Source organism: Diceros bicornis, chromosome 12, assembly GCF_020826845.1.
Source record: "Diceros bicornis minor isolate mBicDic1 chromosome 12, mDicBic1.mat.cur, whole genome shotgun sequence".
NCBI classification, from domain to species: domain Eukaryota; kingdom Metazoa; phylum Chordata; class Mammalia; order Perissodactyla; family Rhinocerotidae; genus Diceros; species Diceros bicornis.
The window spans coordinates 47,652,049-47,679,998 of NC_080751.1; the positions used below are offsets into that span (position 1 = coordinate 47,652,049).

The 27,950-nt window shown below is 41.2% G+C and overlaps 1 protein-coding gene and 1 long non-coding RNA gene across 7 annotated transcripts in view; both read right to left on the minus strand.

Annotated features, from left to right (window-relative positions):
* Positions 1-27,950, minus strand: part of CRIM1 (cysteine rich transmembrane BMP regulator 1) — a 193,449-nt gene that overhangs the window by 146,743 nt on the left and 18,756 nt on the right. For all 6 annotated transcript variants that reach the window (XM_058551447.1, XM_058551446.1, XM_058551443.1 and 3 more), the window contains one exon: positions 6,612-6,785. In XM_058551447.1, coding sequence (XP_058407430.1) covers positions 6,612-6,785 — 174 coding nt within the window. The remainder of the gene's footprint in view (positions 1-6,611; positions 6,786-27,950) is intronic.
* On the minus strand, positions 23,148-26,712 carry LOC131412061 (uncharacterized). The gene is made up of 3 exons (XR_009221699.1): positions 24,030-26,712; positions 23,793-23,923; positions 23,148-23,558 (listed from the first exon to the last, which is right to left on the minus strand). It is a non-coding gene; the product is annotated as an uncharacterized LOC131412061 (long non-coding RNA).

Consider the following 27,950-nt stretch of genomic DNA (forward strand, 5'->3'; position numbering starts at 1 on the left):
TTCTTTTTTCTTTTTTTTGTGAGGAAGATCAGCCCTGAGCTAACATCCATGCCAATCCTCCTCTTTTTGCTGAGGAAGACCGGCTCTGAGCTAACATCTATTGCCAATCCTCCTCCTTTTTTTCCCTTTTTCTCCCCAAAGCCCCAGCAGATAGTTGTATGTCATAGATGCACATCCTTCTAGTTGCTGTATGTGGGATGCCACCTCAGCATGGCTGGACAAGCGGTGTGTCGGTGCGCGCCCGGGATCTGAACCTGGGCCGCCAGCAGTAGAGCCCACGCACTTAACCGCTAAGCCACGGGGCCAGCCTCCAGGAGGAATTTCTTAAGTACCAAGTATCTTCCTCCTTTTGCAAAATGTTCATTGTGCAGCTTCAAACAGGAATAAGTTGCACATACTCTATACTGTTCCAGTAATCCACATGATGTGTGATGCAGCAATGCCCAAAAAGTATATTTAAGAACACGTTTTATGGATCCCACAGAGATATCCCTTTCGCTAGTCTCTTCCTGGTGATAAATCGGTGTCAACTGGGTTGATTTTATTTTTCTCTAGAATCTCCCAACAAGGTTATACCTCCTTGTAGAATGGGCAGACTTTTCCTCAGGGATATAAATATCTTTGTAGTCCTCAGTATACTTATCACGGAGCTATGCACATATGAATGCTACTTAATGAGTTAATTACATCAAAAATTACTTAAGTGACAAACAGCTCTACTAGGGTGTCAAATTTTATTTGTCCAAAACAAAACTCTTGAGTCTTCCTTAAATCTGCTCCTGCTCCTAATAAAGGGAACTACAATTTGCTTAACCTCAAAATCTAAGAGTACTCCTTGATTCTTCTTTCCCTCACCACCCTCTAGTAAGCCATCAACAAGTCTAGGCCCAAATCATATCTCAATTCCACCCATCTCTCCATCTCCAGCTCTCAGGTCCGAGTCACCATTATCTCTTACCTGAACTACTAAAAGAATCCCTAAGGCCGGCCCCGTGGCTTAGTGGTTAAGTGTGCGCGCTCTGCTGCTGGGCGGCCCGGTTCCGGATCCCGGGCGCGCACCGACGCACTGCTTCTCCGGCCATGCTGAGGCCGCGTCCCACATACAGCAACTAGAAGGATGTGCAACTATGACATACAACTATCTACTGGGGCTTTGGGGGAAAAATAAATAAATAAATAAAATTAACAACAAAAAAAAAGAATCCCTAGCTGTAGACTGTTCCCATTCTTGCATCTTCCCAGGCTCCCCACAAGTCTCTTCTCCTCTGTATTCATTTTTTAAAACACACAAATCAAATTACGTTACACCCTCGTCACAATCCTTCAACAGCTTTCCTATGTACTCATCACAAAAGCGACACACCTCTACGATAATCTATAAGGCCTCACACACTCTGACCCTTCCCCTTCCTTTCCTCTCTCACTACATTACAGTCACACCAACCTTCTCACTTCTTCCTGCTGTTCCTTCAACGCACCAAGTTTGTTCTCACCTTAAAACTTCCACACTTGCGGATCCCCCTGTGTGGAACTCTCTCCTCTCGGATCATCGTAAGGTTGACTCTTTCCTACACTGAGATTTGAATGCAAACACCCTCCCTTCATGGAAAACTTCCCTGACACCCGTATCTAAAGGAATTTCCCCACTAATCCCAGTAATTCTCTATCATATCCTGATTATGGTTTTTCATATCTCACACCATGCCATATACTGTCTTGTTCACTTATGTGTTTGCATGTCATCCCTCCCTTTTTGAATATAAGCTCCATGAGAGCTGTAACCTCAGCCACTAGTACTGTGCCTAGTACAGATTCAGCGCTCAATAAATATCTGCTGGATGAATGAAGAGAGGAATGTTTTCTGGGGTGTTTTACATCCTTCCCCAAACCTGGCATGGTTTCATATATCTGATTACTTCTCGAATTTATTACAACCACTCTGAATTGTAATAATTTTTTAGAAAATAACAGCTGCTTACTCCAACTTGGAGTCATATGTAAACTTAAAGGTCCAACTTACTGACTGTATCACAGAAGTCCTTGGTGTCAACTCTGACTACTAGTTACTGAGGCCAGAGTGGCCCAGAAAACCCTTGTGACAGTTGCAGAGGCTGGTCTTGTTTTTGCTGGTTTGGTCCCCTCCTCTGATGGTACATCAGTTTAATTTTTGTGGAGCTCAGTACAGCATATGCCAAATCAATGAATAGGTAGTGTGGCATAAAATGATAAGCTTTGTTAAGCTCAAGGTGAGATGACTTGCAGCTCATTCCCTGTATCAGATTTCCTCTTCTTCCTTGGAGAAACGCAGACAATTCTGACAAACCATTCTGTACAAAGCCATGGTGGGCTGTTATCCAGTATCCTATTTCCTCTAAATTTGTGAAAAACTGATTTTATGGTGATGTGTTCATGTATTTCAGGAAATAAAACATTAGGTAAAATCTAGGACCAACTTCTCCCCTTTTAACAAATGTAAGTAATACATAAGAACTTTTTTAATACCCAGAAATTGCCAGTATTCTTCATAAATCTATAAATATGAAATTGAAATGCCCTGCAATGGTTTCCACACATTTTTTAAATGTTGTTGTAGTTAGGTTTAGAACTCATGTTCAAAATTTACTCCCAAAATTTATTCCCCCAGCATGGAAATGGGGACCCATGTTTTCTCATTAAGCTCTGGCAAGAATACTATTTCTTCTGCCCCATCCCCAACACTGCACACCTTAACACTATCAACTGCCCAAAAGAAGGGTCTTCAAAAGAAGGCTTTAACTAGAAGTAACTATTCACCTTCCTGTAAAAGACCACCAGAACCAAGTCTAAATTTACCAGGTCATCCATCGTCACTGGACTCTTATCCTCACTTGGCTCTGCAAAATCACCCATGTCCTGTAGAACCCTCCCTCCCAATCTCCCAATCCTTCTACTGTGCCTTCTAGAACTCATAGTCTGTCATCACCAAATCCCCCCAGATGTAACCTTCACTTGCGTGCTCTAATTGAAACCCGGGTACTCCCTGGCTCCTCTTTGTCCCTTGAAGTCCTCTCAAGTGGGGATGGCTTCATTTGCCACACTCCCTAAAGCCTGGGGGTGGGGTAAGTGTCCTCTTTGTTCTCACTGCCACTTTCAGATCATTATTCCTTTTCCTCTTTAAAACATAAAACCTTGTTCACATGAAGCACATGCAATCAGATTATGTACCAGCTACACGTAGTTGTTGCATTTACCTACAGAACTTCTGGCTCAGTGTCTCTTCTCTCTTCACTGCTTTTGTCTCCTTCCCAGCACAGACTGCATGGGCAATCACCATAAATACTCTCTTGCATAACCCTCAATCTCTGTGCCCTTCTATTTCTATCAGACTTATCAGGAAAAATCTTAACCCCGGTTAAATCCACTCCTCCACCTACATTGCATCTGCACCAGAGCTGGAGAAAAGCACACAACTGTGCTGGCGGGTCTCCCTTCAAATTTATAACCACTAACTTCAAGTAAGCTGTCAGCACCAGCAGGCAACCCTAATACATTTCCCCAGTTAATTCACTCGTCCTCTCTCTGAGATGTCTACTTTACATTTTCCTCTCCCTCCTCAATTTTTCACAGCCCTTCTTCCACCTCAATGTCAGTTGACGATCTTGTTTTGCACATCTGAGAAACAGAAACAATTTTGCTTCTCTCCCTCCTCAAAGAATTTGCTCCTGCAATCATCACCTTTCTTACATTATTGGTTTCTCTCTTTTTACTAGATCATTCTTGTCATCATCCAAACATGCTATAATATCTCCCATATTTTTTTAAAGCCCCTCTTGACCCTATATCCCCCTAAAACAACCACCCCATTTTTCAGTTCCACTTTATCACAAACATTCCAAAAGAGTTTTGCCATTTCTGTTACCTGCATTATCATTCTTCTACTATTTAAGGTTAGCAACCCTAGAATCATCTCTGTGTGTTTTCATCCCTCCCTTATCTGTGAGCAGAAACTGCAGGTTTTTCCATCAAAATGGTGTGTATCCATCTCTTCCTTGCTGTCTCCTTGCTACCCGCTAGTCCAGTCTCTTGTGGCACCACATTTAAGTAACTGAAACAGCTCTCCAACAAGCCTCCTGACTACAGTATCTTCCTTTGCTAATTCTGCAGCCCCCTATGATTTCGCCATATCTGCCTAACATTGATTTTGCCATGCTCTGTTTCTCTCTGCTCATAAACCGACAACGATTTCTGATAGCTCATATTACCAAGCTTAAGCTCCCTGCATGATGCTGAAGACACTTCATAATCTGATCCCATCCTGCCTCCCCATCTTTATTTCCTATTACCTACCAACATAAAACCTTGCTCTTTCAGACTAGTTTCCCAAGTGTCTTACATATAAGTCATGCAAATCTCATTTCTACACTTTATTCTTTTGTCCACATCATTCTCCTTCCAGGAACCCATCACCATCCAAATTCTGAACTGTTCAGACTCTACCTCCTCCACAACACCTTCTCATACAATTCCAGGTCACACTCTTTGGCCCTAAATTCCTAGAGCATTCCAAGTCTTCACTGTCACTAATGATTTAACTATATACAGTACTATATCATCGCTAATTCTTTCAAATGCAATACATACTGGAATATAAGTAGAGCTTTTTCCTTCAAAATTGTTTCTCAGCAAAGGAAAATACCCGAATTCTGACTTCTTATAAGATTTCAAATATTGCAGGGTATGGTATTTTTAAAAACAAAGTACTACTTGCAGAAGATACATTAATTTTAAATGACCTCAAACAATCCTACTTTTGGATTATATAGAGGCCATCTGACATAATCAGCCAAAAAAAAAAAGGTAAAGAAATTTAATCAGCTACAATAATTATTCCTGAGGGAATGATCTCAAAATTGGAAGTGCTGGATCTCATAAACAGCCTGTTTAGAATCACTTTAAAAATCAATGCAGTTAATCTCCACATTGTAAAGACCATAAATATCCACCTAACTAATTAAAACGCAACTGTCCTAGTTTAATGTGAAAAGATACCATGTTTTGGAACAAAACTTCTTGCGATAAAACTTAGATTCAAAATCTGCTGCATCTCAAACAATTTAGATGGTAGAGGGTGTGCTGAGGAACGGGTGTTAAATGACCTGGAAGGTAGTCTGAGCAAAGACAACAACAGCGACAGGGGTGCACTGCAAACATCTGAATAAAACGGTTTTGTGAAATGTAAGAACGGCAAAAAGTAATCATCTAAACTGCCGTATTATTTCATATAATGTGATTTTAAATATGTATGAGTAACTAAATTAAGTATTTAAATAGACATTTGACCACTTCATCTAAATCCCTGAAAGACTATATACTGAAATTGGCACAATCCTCTTTTTTGGTGGGCAGATGGGTAGGGACAGGGTAAGCAAAGAGCCACAAGACAATAAAAACGAGTGAGGCCCCTGACTGCGTTGTCTAATGCCACGACGTAGAACACTCTACTAGAGGTCAGTCCGAGGCTTGTTACTGATGAAGTGTGTGGAGCTCAGTTTTCCAATTTTCAAATTCAAGGACTAGACTAAATGTTATCTAAGACCCTTTGCAGTTCTAAAATTTTATTTCTATTGTTTTCTACTATATTCTCTTCTAATGATTCAGCAGCATTGGTAAATACAAACAAAAATGGGATTTTAGAGGCTACCATGAATTTCTTATTCCTTATTACCATTTAATATGACTTGGAAACTTAATACAATTCAAAAACTTCAGTCCTGAGCTAATGCCCTTATAAGCTTGATTTGGGAACTCCTTGGTATGCCAAACTATATTACCAACCTCTCCATCTGAGAATAGCATAATTTCAGAGATAAAGTATATTTAATGTCTTGTCCAGTCCTCTTTTTTTCCCAAGAGGAACCTGGAGTTAAGAGAGAGTTCAATGCTGGTCAGGGGCAGGGCTGAGACACACGCCCAGGCCTTATCCTTTGTTAACTCTGGTTGCGAGCCACGGCACCAAGCTTTGGGTATGCCACTTGTGATTACTATAGTTATGAATCATATTTTCAAGTCCTCAATCTTTTGTCTAGGTTTTATGCATGAAGGTACAAAAATTATGGGGCATATTAGTATAATTTTCTTATTTTAATGTAATTTCCAATGATCCATCCACACCTACGCGATTTTGCCCCCAAACCAACCTAAGCCTTCAACAGTAACTGCACAATTCTCCCATCTCTTCTAAAGAGATGCACTTGCTTGCCAGAGGAGTTGCATTTCTAATTAGCACTCTCCTCATGGAGCACCATCCTATGGCAAATCAAGCGGAATGGACCTGGTGACAACAGATGCTGATCTCAAGCACACCACTTGTGAAATCATCCATTATGCAGAGGTGACCTAGGCAAGCTGGCACAAACCACCACAGCAGGACCACGTCACGGCTTCCAGGAAACACACATGTGCACATGCACACACACCATCACATCAGCACCTGGTCAACTTTATGCATCTTGTTTGGGATCATAAAAGCTACCCATCTCTGTAAGCTTGTCTTTGCCCTTTCAAGCTCAAATACGATGACTGCTCAGAGTTACACAATGCTAAAGCTTACAATCGTGAAAATTAGTACTTACCTTCAATCCTCTTCAAAGCTGAAAGGCACATATCCTTCCTTGGAAACTCAAAGGGGTTGTTGCAGTTTCGAATGGTGTCACATTCACATTTCCCATTGATTATATTGCAGCCAGAGACAAGGTTTTCATTGCATGGTTCAAAACCAAGCAGCTGGTCATCATCCCAGTTCTCATCTGTAAAACAATTAACAACCACATCATGTTTGCTTGTTAGCTTCATTCAAAGGCCTGTCTGAAAGCAAAAATATGCAAGGATGTCAAGATTAACATCCGATTTTGACACCTCAAGTTACAAAAGGCAGTTTGGCTGCCACTTTACAAATGAATGAAACCCAACCTCCTAATAAGTGAGAAGACTGGAATATAGCCAGACATGTAGACATTAAATAGTATATATACAAATGTTGGTGATCAAAAAGCCCTACTTCTCTTATGTGTTATTACATTAACAAGTGAGATTCCTTTAAAATCTTTAATTTTAAACAAAGATTCCTGGATTTTCCCACATTCAATAAAATTACAGGAGTCACATTTGTCAATCTAAAATTCTTCCAAAAAAAAAAACCCCACAATTTTTTACTCCATCTGGTAGAGACCAGCTTCAGGTTTAAAACAGCTCTGCAACTTCCTACATCAAGGCAGCTAATAAACATAAAAATTCAGACACCACCAAGAGAGTCAAGAATGGAACACAATGGTGGAGATCCCCTCCAGTGCATTTCAGTACAGATGCTAATATCCATCACTGCTCACAACCCAAGCCAGAGACGAAGGGCTACAGCCTAGCGAGAGGCTGAGGTAGTCAAATTCTGAAGCTGAGATCAGATCAGTGTTCTGGACATGAAATGGAATAGACTATAAGAAATAAAGTAGATTTTAAAACGAGCTTTCATGGGACTCAGCTTAGACAAATGAAACAAACGTGACAGAACTGCAGGCAGGCTCAATTCTTAATAATATTCCCCATAGCTGATACACCTCTTATAGGAAACCTGACTATTTCTCTACAAATCCCTGAGATAGTATATGGGTTTTTTCTCCCTCTTAACATTATCTTTAATAAATACTTTATCGCATCTTAACTGGGTACTGACTGTTAAATAGTAAACATGTTTCTGATAACCATATCTGAAGAGAATTTTTAAAAGTACTTGAATTTAAGATACCTCAAACCTGGTGCTCAAACTAAGGCAGGTATAAAGCCATCTTAAGAATGTGTTTTCATAGAAGACAGTGTAAAGAAACGGCTACGGTTTTTATAGGGCTAACTTTTACATCTTGTGACATCACTGGCTTACTGCATAAGTTAGGCAAAAGACTGTTCATCACTGGAATAAATAATTTTCTTATCGAGGGATTTTTAGAAGGACATCATTTACAATATAAAGAGCTTCAGGGCAATTCTATGAAAAAGCAGAACAGAAAACCCCTGTGTTTTCATTTCAGGAGATCAGGCTCACTTGTCTGATCAAAGCCTCAGCTCTTAGTAAAACTATTTTAGAAGTTTAAACAAAAACACAATTTATCTATTTTAAAATATGTTTTCCTATTTAGCCTGTATTTGTTCCTTAGAAATAACATGTATATAACATGTACACACACAAAGGTACATTCCTAGCTTCAAGACAACAGCGAAAGCACTAAATTACTCTGACAGCAAAATCAGAAAAGAATAGATTGAAACTATTCAATACAGAAAAGTGGGTGATAATTTAGCCTTCAGTTGTTATATATAACAAAATGGTGCATCTAAATGATTTCTTATCTCTATATTTAATTGTTGACATGCTGACAGTACCACCCGCCTAATCTAATACAGTGAAATTTGCCATGAAGGAATTTTTGTAACTGTATACTTAAATTTGTAATTCAAACACAGTTCAACCCTAGAAACTTAAAAACATGTAAGAAATTCCAGCAACATTTGAACCAGAGAAGAAAAATATTTCTCTTCTTCCCCATATTCTGAGAAGAAATCTTTATTACTATTTTTGTAAATATGTGCAGTTACTGTATCACCAAATTGAGTGGATTCTATTGCAGAATTTTTTCCACAATAAACAACCCTTCCCTCCATTATACCTGGAACTCCCTGAAAACATCCCTCTCCCAAACTTCGGCAACATCCTCTAACCTATCTCCCTGCCACTACGTCTTGTCCCTCCACTACCCCATTCCCCACATTGTCACCAGAACTGTCTTCCTCAAAAAACAAACCTGGTCAGTGGTTCTCTCTTGACAACAAGAAAAAGCCCAAACTTCTTATTGTAGAATATAAGGTTCCCCATGATATGGTTTATACCTATTTCTACAGACGCATCTTTCACCAATCCCTGAGACATCCTAATGCTCTAAGCACACTGAGACACTCACTACAAACCATTAAGCAGTGCTTCCATGCCTTTGCTCACGGAGTGTCATCCGCCTAGAACACCTCCTTCTCTTCTTCCCCTGATAGCTCCTATTCATCCTTCAAGACCCAGTTCAAATGTTACCTCTTTTGAGAAGTTTTCTCCAGCTATGAGCTGTTCCATCCTCCATACTCCCATAAACACCTATACAGACCTCTTGTCCCCTATGGTAATAGTTTTATACAAGTCAAACTTCCCCACTAGGCAAAGAGTCCTCACGGGCAGGAGCCAGGTCTTATCCAACTCTGAACCCCCTTAATCCCAGGACTTAGTATAGCGTTCAATAACTCGATAGATTGATTTTCATGTCGCTGGTATGGTCAATGCTGTTGTTTAGCTTCTTTTTTTCCCCTAGAAAATGTCATTTAAAAAAATTACGTGTATATATATGTATATGTGTATATATATATAAAATCACAAGGAAAACTTTCAATATAAAGAACATGTTTACACAATAAAAATCTTATTTAAGAAGCTCATTAGTAAAGCATTAATGAGGCACACATTTTAAAGAAATGCTTGGACATGGTTTGGCACTCTTCTCACTGGAAATCATCTATCATTAGTCTCTTTTCCAGCTCAGCTCTAAGACTTCAAGTTCTTATCACCTGGCTGGCATCAACAGTCCTTCCAAGGAGTCTGTCTCAGAGCCAATCTGTTTTCACTGCCAGATGCTTTTCTTTGCCTCCCCACAGGAAGACCATTTTCCCCGAGTGTGGAATCAGAATTAAAAGGCAACCTGCTCTCCCTGGCTCCTTACTCTTTTCTGCTTCATTCTCAGCAGAAGCCTCTTGGCGGCGGCAGCAGCACACTGTACCTAAAGACGCAGAGGGACGCCTGACCACCCCCTCAGGAAGGATCACGGCCGCCATGTCCAGTCAGGAAGCATCTGACACTGAAGCCAAAAATGTCTTATATGCTTTTATTTTCTTTTCTGATAGGAAACCTTTTCAATTCTATGTCCCCATCTTAATCAATACTTTGTTTCTCTAGTTCCCTTAGCAACCACTGTTTTATAGGATCGAGTACAACATGCTTCTGTGACAAATGCTTTTATGTTTTTCTATTACAGAACATTATACTTTAAAATAATTTAACAGCCAACCAACAGAGACTGAAAGCAAAAATTTAGTGAGCTTTGATTACAGAAATCAAATCTGAGCCCAACAGTGCCGCTGACAGCACTCGGCAAATTCAATGTTTTTAAATCTCTCTTTTCCTAAGTAAGTTCATATATACAGCAAAAGGATCAAGGTTCTGATTCTCTGACATAGTTCCTAGTTTCTCCATGGACTGGTCGGGAGAGGAGGAAGGCGTTAAAAACAAGAGTACTGAGCCAGCCCTGATGGTCTACTGGTTCAAGTTCAGTGCTCTCACTGCTTCAGCGGCCCGGGTTCGGTTCCCAGTCGTGGAACCACACCATCCGTCTACCAGCTGCCACGCTGCGGCGGTAGCTCACACAGAAGAACTACAAGGACTTACAACTAGGATATACAAACATGCACTGGGGATTTGGGAAGGAAAAAAAAACAAGAAGAAGATTGGCAACAGATGGTAACTCAGGGCAAATCCTTCCCTGCAAAAAAACAGGAGTACTGCCTTTTAACTATTTACATCAAGTAGTTTTGTCCCAGGACTCTCCATATGACAAGATGTAGCCTCCCAGCTTGAAAGGTCAAGACAATCGAGATACCTCTGCAAATGCATTTTTAAGCTGGTAACTTCTGCAAGGTACCAAATCAGGATGTAATTTTCTCCAAATATAAAATGAGAGAAATCTAATAATTTCACGTATGAATTCAAATTCACGCATGTTCACATATGTCCAAATATGGGAGTACTAGAGTGAAGAGTCAGTCACATCATCTACCTGCTAACCCGACATCTCCACCTGGACATTTAGAAGACATTTCGAAATACAATGCTTCTCCTCAAGACAACCACTGTACTTCAGGACGCAGCAGAATTACTTCACGTGTACTTCCCATTTCATCCCACAGAACACTAATAAGACGTGTAATCAAGGGTTGAAATTTAATAAAATTAATAACTTATACTGTTTCAATCAAGGGCATTCTTAAGAGAAAATGATTTGTTATTTTGTTATTAGTATTTCCTTTCCCGCAAGTGCATGGCAGTGACAAACGCAATGACTAACAGGCGGTTTGCTGCCACAGCCTCTATTCATACTAAGATGCCAGCAGTTTTACCATCATTGCTTTTGTACCACCAGTACAAATAATGACACAGAATGAAAGCAAATAACACGTTAACATTACTATGAAAATAGTTTGGACCTCATGTACCACCTGAAAAGGTCTTGGGGTTCTCCAGGGGCCTGTGGCCCACACTTCTGAGAACTGGTGTTCTAAAGAGCATGCCTTGCTAATACACCTGGGCCAAGGCAGCACAGGATCTGGGTTTGAGAAATAGCAAAGGACACTGGGTACCTCTTCTCCTAACGATTACTGCTCAACTATAAAAACACATGTTTCTTGAATATAATTTAGCTAATACTTAACTGGTAAATAGGAAAATGAAGTCAGTATACTACAGAAGTTGTGTTGGTTCATACATGATTTTTCCCAGCACATTAATGTTACGAAAAGATCAGGAGCAAGTTTTCTCACAATGAAAGGAAAAGTCTCAATAAATGAACACCTTACGAAAAGGCTGATAATCTTGTTTAAATTCTTTCCTCTAGAGCAAGAAATGGCTGCTCTAGTGGCTCAACTTTCCACTACATTAAACTCTCTGGGAAGGTTGCGAGTACAAACGAAAAAACTAGAGACGTTTTCCCCATGTTTAAAAATCATGATGAAGGCGGCAAGCCCCATGGCCTAGTGGTTGAGTTCGGCATGCTTCAGCGGCCTGGCTTCAGTTCCTGGGTGCAGACCTACACTACTCATCAGTGGCCATGCTGTAGTGGTGACCCACATACAAAATAGAGGAAGACTGGCACAGATGTTAGCTCAGGACGGATCTTCCTCAGCCAAAAAAAAAATCATGATGAAGAAAATACTCCCGGATTTTATGTTTAATTTTGATATAACTGGTTTCCATTAAAGGTGAATGTCTTCAAAGCCCCATGACCTGAAGAAAGCAGCATGAGCTCCGCAGTGTGCAAGGCTGTAAAGCATGGGCTGCCCGGGCCCCAGGGGCAAATACCCCGGGCAGCCTACCTGTGTCAGTATTTTTATTTGGATTCTTATCGTTTACATTTATCCTCTGTGTACACAGTTCCATAGGTTTTGAGTGACCTGCCCCTAGCCCCAAAAGCGCTCTTATTTTTAGTATAGTGAATGATTTTGCGAGTGTGTGTTTTGTTTTAAAAGTGCACATGTGGTGCCAAAGCACAAACACCTGTACTTCCAATAGCGACAACAAGTCTTATCCTGGACTTGGTCTTCCCGCTCCACAAAGTATCTTCCAATATTCTTGATGATGTCTGAAACTTCTTCCTTCCACATTTGCTATAAAAGATTTTAAATGCAAAGTCTAGTTAGAAAGGAGTTTTGATCCCGCAAGTAGGAAAGGGGGCACTGAGGAAAAGGAAATGAAGGAAGAGGTGTCTTAGAAGATGCATGGCGACACACCCAACTCCAGATCTGGGAAGCAGCAGCTCCAAGGGATATACTCCCCGGTGCCCCGGAGCTCTAGCAACAGGCCATGGCAACCCTGGCCTGACTGGTCCTAGATTCCGCCTTTCTGCCCTTCACAATATCCTTCCATCGGCTTGCCAGTGTCTGAAATTCCACTAACATGGAACAAAACGTTTCGGGTATGACTACACTTACTGGACAAAGTACTGTGTGTTCATCTGAAATCTGACTTCCTAAAGGCCAAAGGCAATTGTAAAGTCAAAGCCTCCCCTTTTCTACCTTGTACCAGCTTTGGTTAATGGAGTTTACTCTGAACCAAGATATAGCTGCACCCTGTTATGTGGCAATCCACTTACCAGAAATATGCTATAGCAGATATTAAAAAGCAAGAAACAAATTCACAGTACACACTCAGAAGCTCACAGTAATGGAATTCTATTGGCAGAAGAGAGGCTTCTGGGAATATATATCAAATTAATTCTCCAGCTGTTCACATACCCCTGCGGCTACAGTAAGATACAAATAGCTAATACTGGCATCTCTTTCCATGCCAGCCTAGAAACTCTAGTGTAATGTAAAATTGCTGCTCTTAACTTCCCCAGCTCCTGGCTGCCTGTTATCAGGCATTCAGTTTTGCTCAAGGAGGAATCTAATGCAATGAGCTTTCATTCTCTCTGCTTCGAGCTTAAGGTATATGGTCCAAAAGCTGGTGCTTCCCTCTCCCTCTCTTCCTTGTGTTGTAATCAGTGCAAAGCAGGAAGGACAAAATTATGGTTATCAGTAGAAATGATTCATGTTACAAAAATTTGTTTTACAGGCATTTCCATAAAGTGAAGCTATGATAGGCAAATGTAACTATACACCAGAGTGGACAAAGCCTGAATCTAAAACAATGGAAATACTAAAATATGCATATAAATAATTTTTTGAAGACTAACTCTTAAACTGATGCACACCTCTAAATATATAACAAACAAACATGGCCACTGATTCATATTATGTCCAAGTGGGGAATTCTTTGAAAAACAAACAACAGTGATCCAATTTACCAAATCAACTTACAGAAAACATTTATTAATGATAAACAAATGTTCCAATGCTGTAATTTGTCAGACACTTTAGCAATACAACTAACAGAGGATCAGAGATGAACTATAGAATGTAAATTCATTCATTCCTTCATTTATCCTTTCTTTTAATCATTCATTCCTCAAACAGATGTTGCTATCTATTATACATCAAAACCTGAGTAAGGTGCTAAGGATTCAAGATACTAGGAAAGAGGAGATTACAGTACAATTTCCCACTATTCTAACCAAAATAGTACTAAGTATGTGAATAAAATGTTTCTAGGAATCCTGAAACAGAGGAAAAGGTTAAGTAAGGGAAGGATAATTTCCGTTCTGATAGTAGGAAGCTAGTGGGGAACAGAGAGGAGCATAAGAAAAGACAAGCAGTGTATCTAAAAGCAAGGAATTCATGAAACAAGAAAAGACGAGGAGAGACTGGGATTATAGAACCCAATTCTCCTACTTTACAATTCTGCCTAAATTAGGATCTATCATAAATTGCATATAGAAAAACAGCCCAGAAGAGGGGCAGTGTCACGAGAGGGCCTGGGCCCAGGAGACTACAACCTTAGCTCTGTCATTAGTTCACAGAGCGACTCTGAACAAGGCATTTGGCCCTCTAGGCTCCAATATTTTCATTACTAAAATGGAGGTGGAACGGATAATTTGTGAGGTCCCTTTAGACTTTATCCTCATGTTTCCTTGATTCCGGCATCTTTGTCGAAATTGTACAATGCTAACAATTTACTGAGAACTATGCAAGAGAATCACATGCTTATTGTGGTCATAATTTAAATTTAAAATAGTGTCCCATTAGACCTGTTTGAGGTTTGGAAAACAGTCACTATGCATTGTAAGGCAAGCCAACGGTACTTGTAACATAACAAATATCACTTTGCAGAACATTTCTAGCACCTCCCATCCTAGAGGATTTACTAGCTGAGATCTCAATAGATGAAAACAGGATTGGCCATGAATTGATAACAGTTGAAGCACTGTGTCATTTTATAATTGTCTCTACTTCTGTATACATTTGGAAGTTTCTATAATAAAAGGTTTTATTTTAAATGGGAGAGGATTATAGAAAATCAACCAACTACTTAAAAATGAAGAACACTAAGTTCTTCAACATGGATGGAGAAATAAACGTAATGGAGAGAAAAGCAACAGAGATGGCTAACAAAACTGGTTCTTCAAAAAGATTATTAGGACATCACACAAATGGCTTATGATTAACAGTCCCATTCAGCATGTTAACTCATCCAGGTAATTTGACGGAGAAATATTTTTTTTAATCAGTTTCTCTTTAACGGTTTTACCAGGAAGTTACTCAAAGTCAGATATTAAATGGTTACATTTCTGAATTTTTAAAAAATAACCAAGACAGGTATTTGATTGCTTATGTAAATTGTTCCCTAGCTACAATCAGTGTGACTGTACCCTGTGGCACAGAACTCAACTCCCTTACATTTCCTCTGCTTTGAGACTGGATCCCAATATTTTTTAAGAAACATCTCAGGCCTTCTCCCCTGGCCCATGTTTGTGCAGTGTTTGACTGGCTTTCTATTCAGGCACATGTCATACTAAGCAGCACAGTGTTCTCTGAGCTTGAATGTCCATTAAAACATGTACTCCATGTTTAGCCAGCCTCAAAGAATATCGGTTTTCAGACACCAAATGTATCGCTGCTTAAAAATTAATACGTCTTAGTCGAATGAAAAATTACCTTGGAGAAGTGCCTAACTGTTTCACATTTCCTCTCTTCATCTGGATACTCTAAAGGCCATCCATGAATTAAGCCAGGGGATTAGCCATCCCTTATGTACCTGGTTCCCAATGTTCTATTCTCCCACAGAGGTGCTTTAGTCTAAGTAGCATCCACTGAGGGGTGTTATAAGAACAGCCCTATCTCACTTCTTAAGGATATGGAGTTGGGAAGCAATGGTCTACAAAATAAAGTCTGACATCTGGCCATTGAAGTCTTTGACATGGAACACAAAGCCTATTTAGATTTGATTCCAACCCACTTCTTCAATCTCATCTCTTCCACTTGTCCCCCTTACTCCAGCAATACTTAATGACTATGTGCTCCCTAAATGACCCAGGTTGTTTTATGATGCCATGGCTTTGCATGAGAAGCTGTTCTCTCTGCCTAGAAAGCTTCTTTTCTGTATCTGCTTTGAAAACTCCTCTTCAGTCTCTAATACTTTCTCCAGGTTTCACCCACTCTAGAGCGACTGAATTAAGTATTATCTCCTCTGTAGGACTTCTACTGTATATCTATTAAAATTATTTCACATATGGCAGTACAATGAAATTGCTCCTCTAATCTCCTCCACCAGAAAGGGGGGTTTTTAAAGCTAGTGATCTAGTTTCACTCTTCTTTTTATCATTGAGCTAGCATAGGGCTTAGCAAAATAAGCATCTACAGAAGGAATGAACAGGAACAGGAGGTTAGAGGACAAGAGGACTTGAATGTAAACAAAACAATCTGAATCAAGTGCCAAACTTTTTCTGGAAAGTGAGTTTGGTGGCAGGAGAAGAAAGTCAATTATTCAGAAATAACTGAGAAACATCTTTGGATCTCAGTCTTCCTACTTTTAAAATATTAATATTAACTCAAGCTTTCTCTTAACCTCAACATTGTATTAACCAACACTTCCACATATCAATAAATATTTATGACGTGTCGAATGACTGAATGAATATAATATTCCTCAACGACGTTAGATAAATAAACAATAACAAATAATAAACTCTATTATCTCCCTTTCTACCACTTTCATCTATCATGACCATAATCAGATAATGACACAACTTAACGCTTCTTGCCAGAAAGGTACTTGTGGATAGGAATACTGTACAGCACCATTTTATAAATATTAATGTATGCTCTAACCTAAAATCTGTTAGTCAAATGACCAAGAGCAAAACAGAAGATATGGGGATGCCTTTTTTCTTGATTGCATTCATCCAACAGCGTGAACCACTACAGTGAAAAAGAAGAAATGGGACCAGAATTTCAAACAAGAGCAACAAAATGAACAATGGTGTTCTGAAAATAAGTACTTTGAAGGATATAAATTTTTCATTATACTAGCTGAACAGTTAGCATAGATAACGAAGCACATTTCACCCCCAGAGACGAATCTCCTGGGAACAGCTAACATTTACTGAGCCACATTTTTAGGTACAGAGACTATTCTAGGCACTTTCCATAGATGAACACATTTAGCTGAGGAGAGAAGTTAAGCAATCTAGGTCTGAATTCCACACTGCCTATCATCAAGCAGGCGACAAGAGGAACTGAAGAAACAGGGAAGCAAGGTGCTCAAAGGGTTGGGCAGTAGCTCCAGTTCAAGTGAGTCCAGAGAACCTGAGCATCAGGTAAAAGGGAAGCAACACTGCTATTCTTCCCATCTCTGGTGAAGCCCATCCCGATGAATGTGGCCTAGAGACCCACTGCTGATGGTCATCACCACAGGAGCAGGCACAGGCCTCTCCATGACACCGTCTGAGTCAGGACAAATGGGAGTTGCAAGAGCACCTTTGGAAACATCAGAAGAGCAGAAAACCCAACAATATAAACATGATCCCAACCATTCTATCATCCAGGAAACAAGGGCTTCTTTGTTAAGGCAGCAATGCCTTCATATATAGCCACTCCTGAGGTGCAAATAATGACTTTTAAAAGATGTAATGATCTGTAAGTAGCATTAAGGAATCTTTTCAGGATAGTAACTTTGTGAAATCAGTTAGCAATCGTTTTCTAAGGAATGTTTTTACAAATCAACTTGAGCACTGCTGGGAACTTTACCTTAATAATTTATCTGAATTCTTCAAAGTAAACCAAGTGGAAGATGATAAGAACCGAAAGAATGATCAAGTTTAATTCCAATGAATATATTTCTAACTGATCCTTACCACTAACTCCAGTACTGTTCTACAAAGAAATATCATCCCTAAATACCATGCCTAAAAACCCAAACTTTTAAATTCTTCTGTGAAGCAAGTTTATCCCTGTTTGATCTTACTTACTTCTACACACACCATGAATCTCCTGCTCTCTGATCCCAGCAACAAAGCACCATTTGCCAACAATAGTCAATGAACACTTTTCTGTATGCATGGCTTACAACTTCCTACTGTTACTTCATCATAAGCGAAGGTCTGATGTATATGTCCAGATCTTTTTTCCTTAAAACATCATTAAAATCCACATTGCTACTATATGTTTATGTGGGAAGTAGTGCTGTAAACTAGAAATGAGAATTTGAGAGACAACTGTGGCCTATTAAGAAACCTCACGTAACACATAAGGTCTGAAACTGATTTTTAAAGGCATCAAGTCCTTGAAATTCATTCTAGAACTCTCCACCTAGAAGCAAATGTAGATTAGGGGACAACGAAAAGCAGGACTCTTGTCTTAGGGTACGTCAAGAAATGAATATTAATATCTTGGGAGGACTATGGTTTCCACAGCAATAAATTAATCCCTAAGATTCGTGTGAAACAAACCATACAAGTAAATATAACAAGACCATAGAAAGATTAAGAAATCTTAAAAACATGTTTGAAAAATATATTTGCATATTTCTCACAAAATTGGAGTTTCCTTTGTGTAGTAAGCAAACCTCTACACCTAACAGACACCAAGCTCCAAGACACGGGGTACTCAGTTTGTGGGTTACAGTCATGACAAAGCTAATGATTAACACTATCCAAAAATCTTTAATGGTGCTCGCCTGCCTACAGGGTCAAGTCCGACGACTCACACTGATAAATGAGGCCTGTGTCTGGCCCCAGCTAACCGTCTGGTTACTTCTCACTGCGCAGCCAGCACCTCTTCCCTTCCCAGCCCACTGAAGCCTCCAGGCCTTGGCACTCGTGTCCCCTCCACCTGGAACGCCCTCCCCCAGGCATGGGCCTGTTCACACTCTCCGCTCCTTCAGGTCTCGGATCACACTCAACTTCCTGGCAAGTCTTTCCACGACCACTCTATTTAAAACTACAAACCAAATACCGCCGCATAGCCCTGTTCCCTTTCTCTGCTTTATTTTTCTGCACCGCACTTACCTCCTGGCGTGGTACATGTTTTACTTACTAATTTTGTTCATTTTGTCTCTCTCTACCAGAAGGCCCCAGGTTGGCAGGGATTTTTGTCTGTCTTGTTCACAGCTATATCTTCTACCTTTGAAACAGAGCTTAGCACACATTAGGTCCTCCATAAATATGTACTCAGTCAGTCAATTCTGAGTACACAGTGCATTTTCACTTTGACTGGCCTTTGCTGATTCCACTTCCTCTCCAGAGGCACCATCTTTCTTTCCCTGTTCCCCTGGCAATCTGCTACTATCTCACTGTGCCCAACTGAAATGTCTCCTCCTCAGACAAGCTTACTTGATTTTCTCCTACCCACGACACTTCACTTATCCCAGGGCACTGCAACTGCTTGTTTTCATTGGATTCTGAGCTTCTTGGGGGCAGAAATGGTGCCTCCCTCATTTCTACAGCCACGCCATCCTGAGATGGCACACAGTGGGACCTCATCCCTTGAATGGAGAAAACGAATGGTAAACTGGAGTAGGTGACCGCTCTGTGAGTTAACACTCAGGAAAAAAAAAAAATGTGTAGCTTTCAAGATATTCTGTCGATATCCAAGATCCAGGTTTGCTTAAGTTCTTCAATACACATGCATTTATATTTAATATCTTTCTGGAATGTTTGAGATGCAAAAAAATAAACTTTATAGTAATTCATGCCTCCCAGGGACTTAGGAAGCAGGTACCTTTCAGGTATTTTAAAATATAGTGTTAAAGAAAAAAGTTTAGACATTTCTTCATTTCAAATTAGAACACAAGCAGGCAGAAACATACACATATAGAGAATAACTAATTTGCTTCCAAAAGGAAACATAAATAAAACTCATGTGAATCACTCAGTCCTTTTTCCACATGCTACAGCAAGATGTAGTCCCATATGGGGTTAGGTAGGTGGATTTTTCAAGATCATGCTTCTGTAATGTTATTCTATTTAAAGTTAGTCTTTTAGAGTGTAAAAGAAGTCTTCAGAAAATTGTTCAAATAATGAAACTCACAATTTGCAGAAATACATCTACCTTAACTCCCACCTGAAAGGTTAAAAATTAGTGTCTATTAGGTTCAATATACATTTCAAGAGCTCAAAATTTTTAGGATATAAAAGGAAATACCAAATACAGACAATCCCCAAAAGAGGCTCTGATCAAATCCATTTCCTATTTAGCTAACAATAAAAATCACCAATTTTCAAAGGATTAGAATACACAGAAACATGTAGCTTTAAAGTCACATATAAGCACTTAATGTGTTCATTAATAATTTAGCTACTTTAAACATCCAAATTTACAGAAGATCAGGAGGTTCTCAGGGCATAAGATGCACACCTTGAGTAGCAGGACCCTGGCCTGCTTACCTGCAGCACTGCCTGCAGCATCCCACTGGGCCTCACCTGGTGGCTTTTGGTGTCAGGTGGCGGAAGGGGTGCCACACACCCTGGTGTGCAGGCCCAACGAATGAGTCTAATGACCAAGACATTTCTACTCAGCACCAGGGCCACTATTCCTAGGGCCTTGTACAATGTCGTGTGAGAAAGGAGGAAAGGAGATTAGCACCTTCACTTCAGACAGGATGTGGATGACCATGGGACACTATTTATGGTTCAAGACACCCTGGACACAGGAAGAGGCAACTAACTCAGCATGGAGAGATTCCAGCAGCAAAGGAAACCCCATCCCTTCAGGTATGGCGGCCGTTAGGAGTTCTCTCCTCTTTAACAGGTGTTTCAGAAACACTTATGCCGCCTACAGTTTCTATTCCTTTCCCACGAGCGTGGAATTTAATTTTCAACATCCCCACGATAAGCTGGCTTGCCATTCTGGCAAACCTCACATGCAGTTTGGCAACAGCATCATCTGCTCACGGTTTCACAAGGGTTTGCAGGAGGTGGTTCCAAGCCCTTGCTCTGCACCCCAGCTCTGCAACAGGCTTTAACTGGGAGGAAGTCGAGGAAGCAAGGTTCCCTTATCCTGGAGAGGGGCAAGGAGCTGGTGGGGACATCATCACCCTGACGCTTGGCCTCACAGTTTTTGAAAATGTCTTCGAGGGAGGTAACTGATCCGAGCGTGGTAGAGGTGGGTCCACCACTGACAGAAAACAGAAAGGGACAGGGTCAATTGGCCTCACACATGAATGTGCAGCCACCCCCTTCACTAGCCCTGTGTTGCTACGACTCTGTCTTGCCAAGGGTGAGCATGTTAGAAAGCACTGAGGTCTCAGGATGGGGTGGAATTTTCTTTAGGAGGGTCTTTCCCACCTTCACACATATTTGGTTTCTCAAGTATGAAATGTGTCCAGTGGCTGGACATGCCTTTTTTCCATCCACCCCCTTTACCTTCATCATGTCCTATAAGTTTCTTCTGCACTCTGGTCTGCTCCTCCCTTCTTCCTCTCAAATCCTTTCCTCCTCATCCCAATTGCTCTGGCAGCTCACCCCCTGGGGCCCAGCACTGCCAGAGGCCCCCACCCACAGGCCTGGCCAGAGGAAACCTGCCTGTTCAGTTTGCCAGCCCAGCGCCCCTGCCTGCCTGGTCTCCTGTGCTGCAGGACGCGGCTGGGCCTACTTGGGAAGGTCACACTGCCCAGCACTTCCTTTCCCTCTGTCCCACCCCAAGGCCACGGGGCACTCCTCCCCCCTCCCGAGTCCTTCCTGTTTCCCAGGCCAGGTCCATCCAGGACACTCAACTGCCAGGGGTCAGAGTGCCACATTCCAGTGGCTTCACACCCCCTTGGGGAGGGCTCCAGATTCCTGCATAGGGGGTGGGGCAAAGAGGCGGGCACAGAGGGAAAAGTTCAGCAGAGGCCAATTCACCTACTGTGCCCACTACTCTGGGACCAAAGTCATGGGGTGAGGAGGGCAAGAGAGGCCCCCAAGAGCTCCCTCCAGAGTGGGCAAGAGGAAGTCCCTCAACCTCTTTGGGTTCGACAGGAAGAAGATGTCATCACTGCAGGCATGGTAGAGATTATAAAAATCATACAACTATATGACAAACTTTTATTGGCCTCAGTTCCTTAACTTGTACAATGAGGGGGCCTGCCTAGAGATCCTTTTCTGAGGACCCTTCCAACTCCATAATTCTCTGATTTCTAGCATAGCAATAGTTCTCTACCCTCAAGTCATTTTCAAGATCTGATGCATTTTTGGCTAACAAATAGAATGCCACTGTCACGCAGAAGGCAGCCAAACTTCTTAAGCCTCCCAAGCAAATTCTCCTCTTGCAATACTGGATTCCCTGCCTCTGACTCAGTGTCTCCAGACTCTCTTGGTGTCTTTCTTGTGATCTCTGTGTCCTTTGGGTTTTAACTCTGTAGGGTCTGGGCTCAAACCGTCAGGCTCTGAACTCTCAAGGGCCACCCAACTCCTCCTGCTTGCAGGGCCCCAGGGCTCATGACATCAGGCTCCAGGATGTACGTCCCATCAAGGTCACCCTCTGGAGCTCAGGGCCTCAGCACAATGGGCCTTGACACCTCTCGGCCCACCTGGACCCAAGGAAGGCGCTGGGAACCTCATGACACAGTGCCGAGTGCTGAATCCCTCTAACACAGAAGCTCTACTCCACTGGAAACGGGAGCTGGGGAGGAATGAGGAGCTGGAGCCCAAACTGGTCACTGTGTGAACGAGTGAATAAGCTGATTTCAGTCTGGGCTCTGGACCCTACTCCCTCCCAAGATAGTCAAGGTGACTGCCCTCTCCTGGGGGAGAGAGGAGCAGAAGAACGTGGCTAGACTGGCATTCCCCCATACTCGGGACAGGACTCAGCCTGCTCTTCAGAACCTGACTGATGGGAACAGAATTCGGGAGGGAAATTAAAGAGATACAGTGCTGGGGAGACTGGGCAGATGGAATCAATGAAGAGGAACCCATGTAGGGCTGCCATTCCTATACTAGACAAAGTCATAAAAAGCATTTGTTAGCCTCTATACGATACTCCATAGAGAAAACACCCCTGAATGGTCAAAATCTACCAACTGTACTTCAACTAAATGTCTACCTTTTCCCTTTTTTTAAAACCAACCGTTGCTTTTAATAAATCCCTATGAGTAAAGTCTGACAGCAAAGACTAAGTCTGTAGGTAAGACACTAAAAATGATCCCACGGAAAAGGTATCCTGATGCACAGCCATCTCATTCTAAGCAACTGCTTTCATTGAGAAAAAAACAGAATTCCTGATCAATTACCACCTCCTTCTTGTCAAGCCAGGATTCAACACAGAACACTTCCTCTATTTACTAAGACCCAAACGCTAGTGAGAAAATATACTTTCTGTGTGGTGAATCATCTGGAACTAACTAGAATTTGGACTTTCCCCCCCACCCCCAGGTACATACTACCCTTCATAAGAAAATCGTTCAGCATTCTGTTCAGTAAAATCTGCACATTACCGCCACGTGCCGTTCTCCCTGTGCCGTCAGCAGACTGCTCCGTTGTCGACTGATTCCTGCACACAAGCACGGTGCGGAACTACAGCAAAAGCAGTCAGATGGCCCATAAAGCGTGCTCTGCAACAGCTCTTCCTTTTATGAAGATCAGGTTTTAAATGGGCCGCTTCAATTTGGGTGAGAGAGACGTGAGCAAGATGGAAGAAGGCAATCGTATACTCCTCTATTCTTTTTATGAAACGATGAATCCTTCAAACCACCTATGAAATAATCTTGCCACACAAGAACCATACTGCACTTGTTTGATTGAAATAGATTTATTTTTTTAAAGTTGGGTACCAGGGGAGGATTTAATTGTCAAAAAAAATATTCTGGAATACACTGAGACCTAAAAAAAAAGAAAAAAAAGAAAGAAACATTATTAAAATGACAACAGACAACATAAACAGCATTTAAAAAGGTAAGGCAAGCTATTTCGTTTGAATGAGTATGTGTGTGTGTTTGTTCAAAGCTCTTCCAATTTCTCCATAAAGAAAAAGGATTCTGAACTATTGTTGCAACTCCGTTACATAAATTGCTTTTAGAATCAATAAATATTTTTAGAATGAAAAGAAGCACTTACACACTGACAAAGGACTTCAGGTTCATGTTCTTGTCACCTTTGCGGACATGATCACTTTTTAAAAACCAACTTTTCCAAACTGTAATCTCCAGGTCCTGGGTGAAAAACTCGAGTCCTTAGGATCACAGTCCCTACCAAGAGAACACAAAGATACATATTCTTCAGTCCTTGCCATATGAAATATTATCAGCATAACCTTTTAAACTAACTTTCTTAACATAAAAAACAATGACTTACCTCCCTTCTGTCAGAGCTGTGATCTTCATCCTCAGTACGGACGGCCCAGACACCTCATCAAAGACGAGCGGCGGCGCCCCTTCTCCCACCATCTCATCTGGACCATTTGGGGACCATTTGTTCCTCTTATAGTAGATGAGCAGTTACTCTGAGAGCAGCCCTCAAATTCAATACCCCAACAGCAAGAGAAAACAATCATTCTTAGCATATTCACCTGCCTGGGGGAAAATCAGAAACAAAACCTCCTCACAAGTACCTTTCAGCCACTCGTGTGACGTAATATGAAGAAAAATGTCCTACTGATTTAGTCATTAACTTAAAACATTATTTATTGAGCAACTACTACTTGCACGGCCCCATGCTAGGCACTGAGTGGGCTACAAAGAAGCAAGAACCTAGTCAATTTAAGAGCACTTTTCTACCTATCTCCCACCTTAAAAGCAAACAGAGGTTAGAACGCAGAGTGACCCATAAAGAAAGGGCAGAGCCTCGTTAACATAGCCATCAAATAAGTTAGAGTTTGAAATGTTCCAATAACAATGCTTACTGGAAATAAATCACCTGATTAAGCTGTTTTTCCCTTTCAAAATCACCTGGGGAGCCAGTAAACATTAAACTTCTGACTGGCTGGGTATGTTACGTCTAATTAATAAATCATAGGCACATGATTATTGATACTGAATTTGGAATATCCTACTACCCAGCCCCCAACCAAAGAGTAAATGTCTTCATGCCTTACAACGCTTTACTGCAAACAAATATTATTTTCATTTTATGGTAAGAGATGAAGAAATCATTTTTCCACCTCTGAACATGACACTTACTCAACAAAACATTTAATGAGCACCTATTATGTATAAACCATAGTGTTCAACGCTGAGACACAAGGACACAGTGACAGCCGACACTTACTACATGCTTTCTATGTATAAGCCATTGATCAAGTGATTTACATGCATCAGTCAGCTCAGTTATTCCTCACAATAACCCTAACGAGGTAGATACTATTATTATTCCCATTTTTCAGATGGAAACTGTGCACAGAGGTCAAGTAGCTTGGCCAGGGTAACACACCAGGCAAGTCACTTGGCTAGATTATGAACTGACTTCAGAACCCAGAAGTCCCACTAGTACACAGCATTGTACTCAGTAATAAAACGTGGTTCCTCCTTAAGGAACTTATCGTCTAAACTTCTCCTGAAGAAGTCACCTCCTCTGGGCAGTTTTTCTTGAGACTGTATCTCTAATGCTCCCTGGCAAATGGAAGCAACACGTGCTAGCCATACAGGTGGGTAAAATGCTCCAAGACCAGGATGATTCACAGTCTGGGGAGCAAGCAACAGGGCCAAGGAGGCAGGGCCAGAGCTGGGCGCGAGGCCAGTGCCACTGGTGAAGGCAGGCAAGTGCCCCGGGGTGAGGAGAGCCGTGGTGAGGCTGGCTGGGCAGTGTCCCCAAGTTGCTAACAGCAGAGAGCACCTGTGTGCAGGGCTGGAGGTTGACCCAGGGCAGTGGCTGGATGTGAGACTTCCTGAACATGGGTGGATGCAAGGGAAAGGGATTCAGAACCTGCACAGGGGAAATCTGTGACCAACCATAAAGAAGCAAGACTCAGAGGGCTCCGCAGCTGCTGCCTTTGCTCTCTCTCGATGCACTGGAGATGGTGATGCACAGACAGAGCCACAAACCCCACATCCCGCAACTCCAGTCCCAAACGCTGTATGCTTCTAGTATTTACATAATTATCTTTTCTCAAGACACTTGGTGTTCATTATATCTTTTCATTTTTTGGTGAGCAAGGTTAGCCCTGAGGTAACATCTCTTGCCAGTCCTCCTCTTTTAGCTGAGGAAGATTGGCCCTGAGCTAACACCTGTGCCCCATCTGCCTCTATTTTATATGTGGGACACCTGCCACAGCACAGCTTGATAAGCGGCGCATACGTCCGGGCCCGGGATCCGAACCTGCAAACCTGGGGCCGCCAAAGCGGAGCGCCAGAACTTAACCACTACACCACCAGGCCAGCCCCATTGGTGAACATTATTTTTTAAAAAAATCAGCTCTCACAGCAGGTCAGGAATTCAGAAAGAAAAGGAACAGAACTCCCGTGGTTGGTGCACTGGGGGATACTTCTGAGATACCCACTAAACGAGATTCAGACACTGAGTGTTGCCCCTTGGAAGCACCAACTTGGAGAGGTAAGAGCGTGAAGCAGCTATAAACAAATCCACTCAGAAACAAATTCATCCAGCGCTGACCCCTGGCGAGAAGCTCCGAGTCTGCAACCTCCCTCACGCTACATTTATGCCTTCTCCCACAGTCTCACATCTCAACAGCCAGAAATAAACCCGGGGGTTTCAAAACCGAACCTTTCCTCCTCCCCCATCATCCGAGTTGGCCAAGCTCCGGGACTTGGTAAGCAAGGAAACACAGCCCATCGACACTGTACCAGCACTCACCCACTGCTGAAACATTCACCCCAACACAGGCTTTACTGTCTACCATGTGACAAGGAACACACAAATCGATTTCATTATCCATTGACACAAACATTTATAATCACACTGTTAAGAAGCTTCTGAAAAGAAAACACAAGCAGTTTTGGTTGATAATAAAGATCATCTGATTAATGATTAACTGTTTTTAGTACTGGAGACAATCTATTGATTCCCACCTTTAAATAAAGTTGTACAAACTGGTTACAACAGCAGATACAGGCTGTATGTTGGGCCAAAGCTGAGGACATTCCAGACCCGCCCCCCTTTACATACCTTTTCCATAAGAGTGGTCAACTTTCCCATACTTTTTTATTCATTCTAGAGACACAATTTCAGCCTACATATTTTGGTGGTGGTGGTGGGTGTCAAATATTTGCTTATTGTTGTTGAATATAAATACCCATTAAGCTTTGTGTTTTAATTACCTTTTAAAAAAACTTTCCACACTTGTTGACTTTAATTAATGTTATTGTCCTATGATAGAACTAAAATTCCACAAAGATCCATGGTTAAACTATTAAATTTCATGTGAGCTCACCTTCAAATTACATTTTCAGTATAAAGTGTGCTCCTTTACGTCAATATGTTGACTCAAAAGGTATTTGTTAAATTCCAGTTGTGTGCATGCATCACTTTGCTCTATGTTGTGGCTTAAAGAAGTCTAAACGGTTATTCTCTCCATGTCACAAGAAGCCAGGTAAACGTCTAGGGTTGTCTGGATTGCATATGTTGACCGGTATATATCATGCATGAATTATAAATTTTCAAAGATTTATAACTCAGAAACAGTCATTTAACTTTAGAGGTAATCAAAATTTTTATCTTCCTTTTGATAACTCAAAAAAGCACTTAAAATTTACATAAAATATATCTGAAGCCCAGCCATTTGATTTTGCATACTATTTGTGCAATTGGTTTTGAGTGAGAATTTGTATTTTTAAATAAAGATTAGAAGTGAATATAAAATATTACAACAAATGCTATCTATACCTTTTGAATATGAAACCAGTATCTGAGTTATAAAAACTATCAACCAATAATAACACATGGAAAAAAAAGTCTGTTTTCCTGATGGAATTTCAACAAACTTAATCCTGACAGTGATCCAGGTTTTTCCAAATTTTATATATGCGCCCTGCTGGATAACTTCTAGGCCTCTGGTTTTCATCTGTAAAATGGTGCAAGTGGAAAACTTTTAAATCCTCAGATAAAATCCTTGGTAACAAGAGCATATGTCATATGTATGCAAAGCACAAAGGTTGCAAATTCATCTTGAAGTTAATATCTAGTCTCTATTTAGGACTTAGTTAATTATATCCATTTTTCATACTAAACAAACATTTGCAACCCAATAATACACCCCAAAAAAAGCAACAGAATTAAAATGTCCCTCCTACCCAGGGGGCTGGCTATTTGCACAAAGCTTAC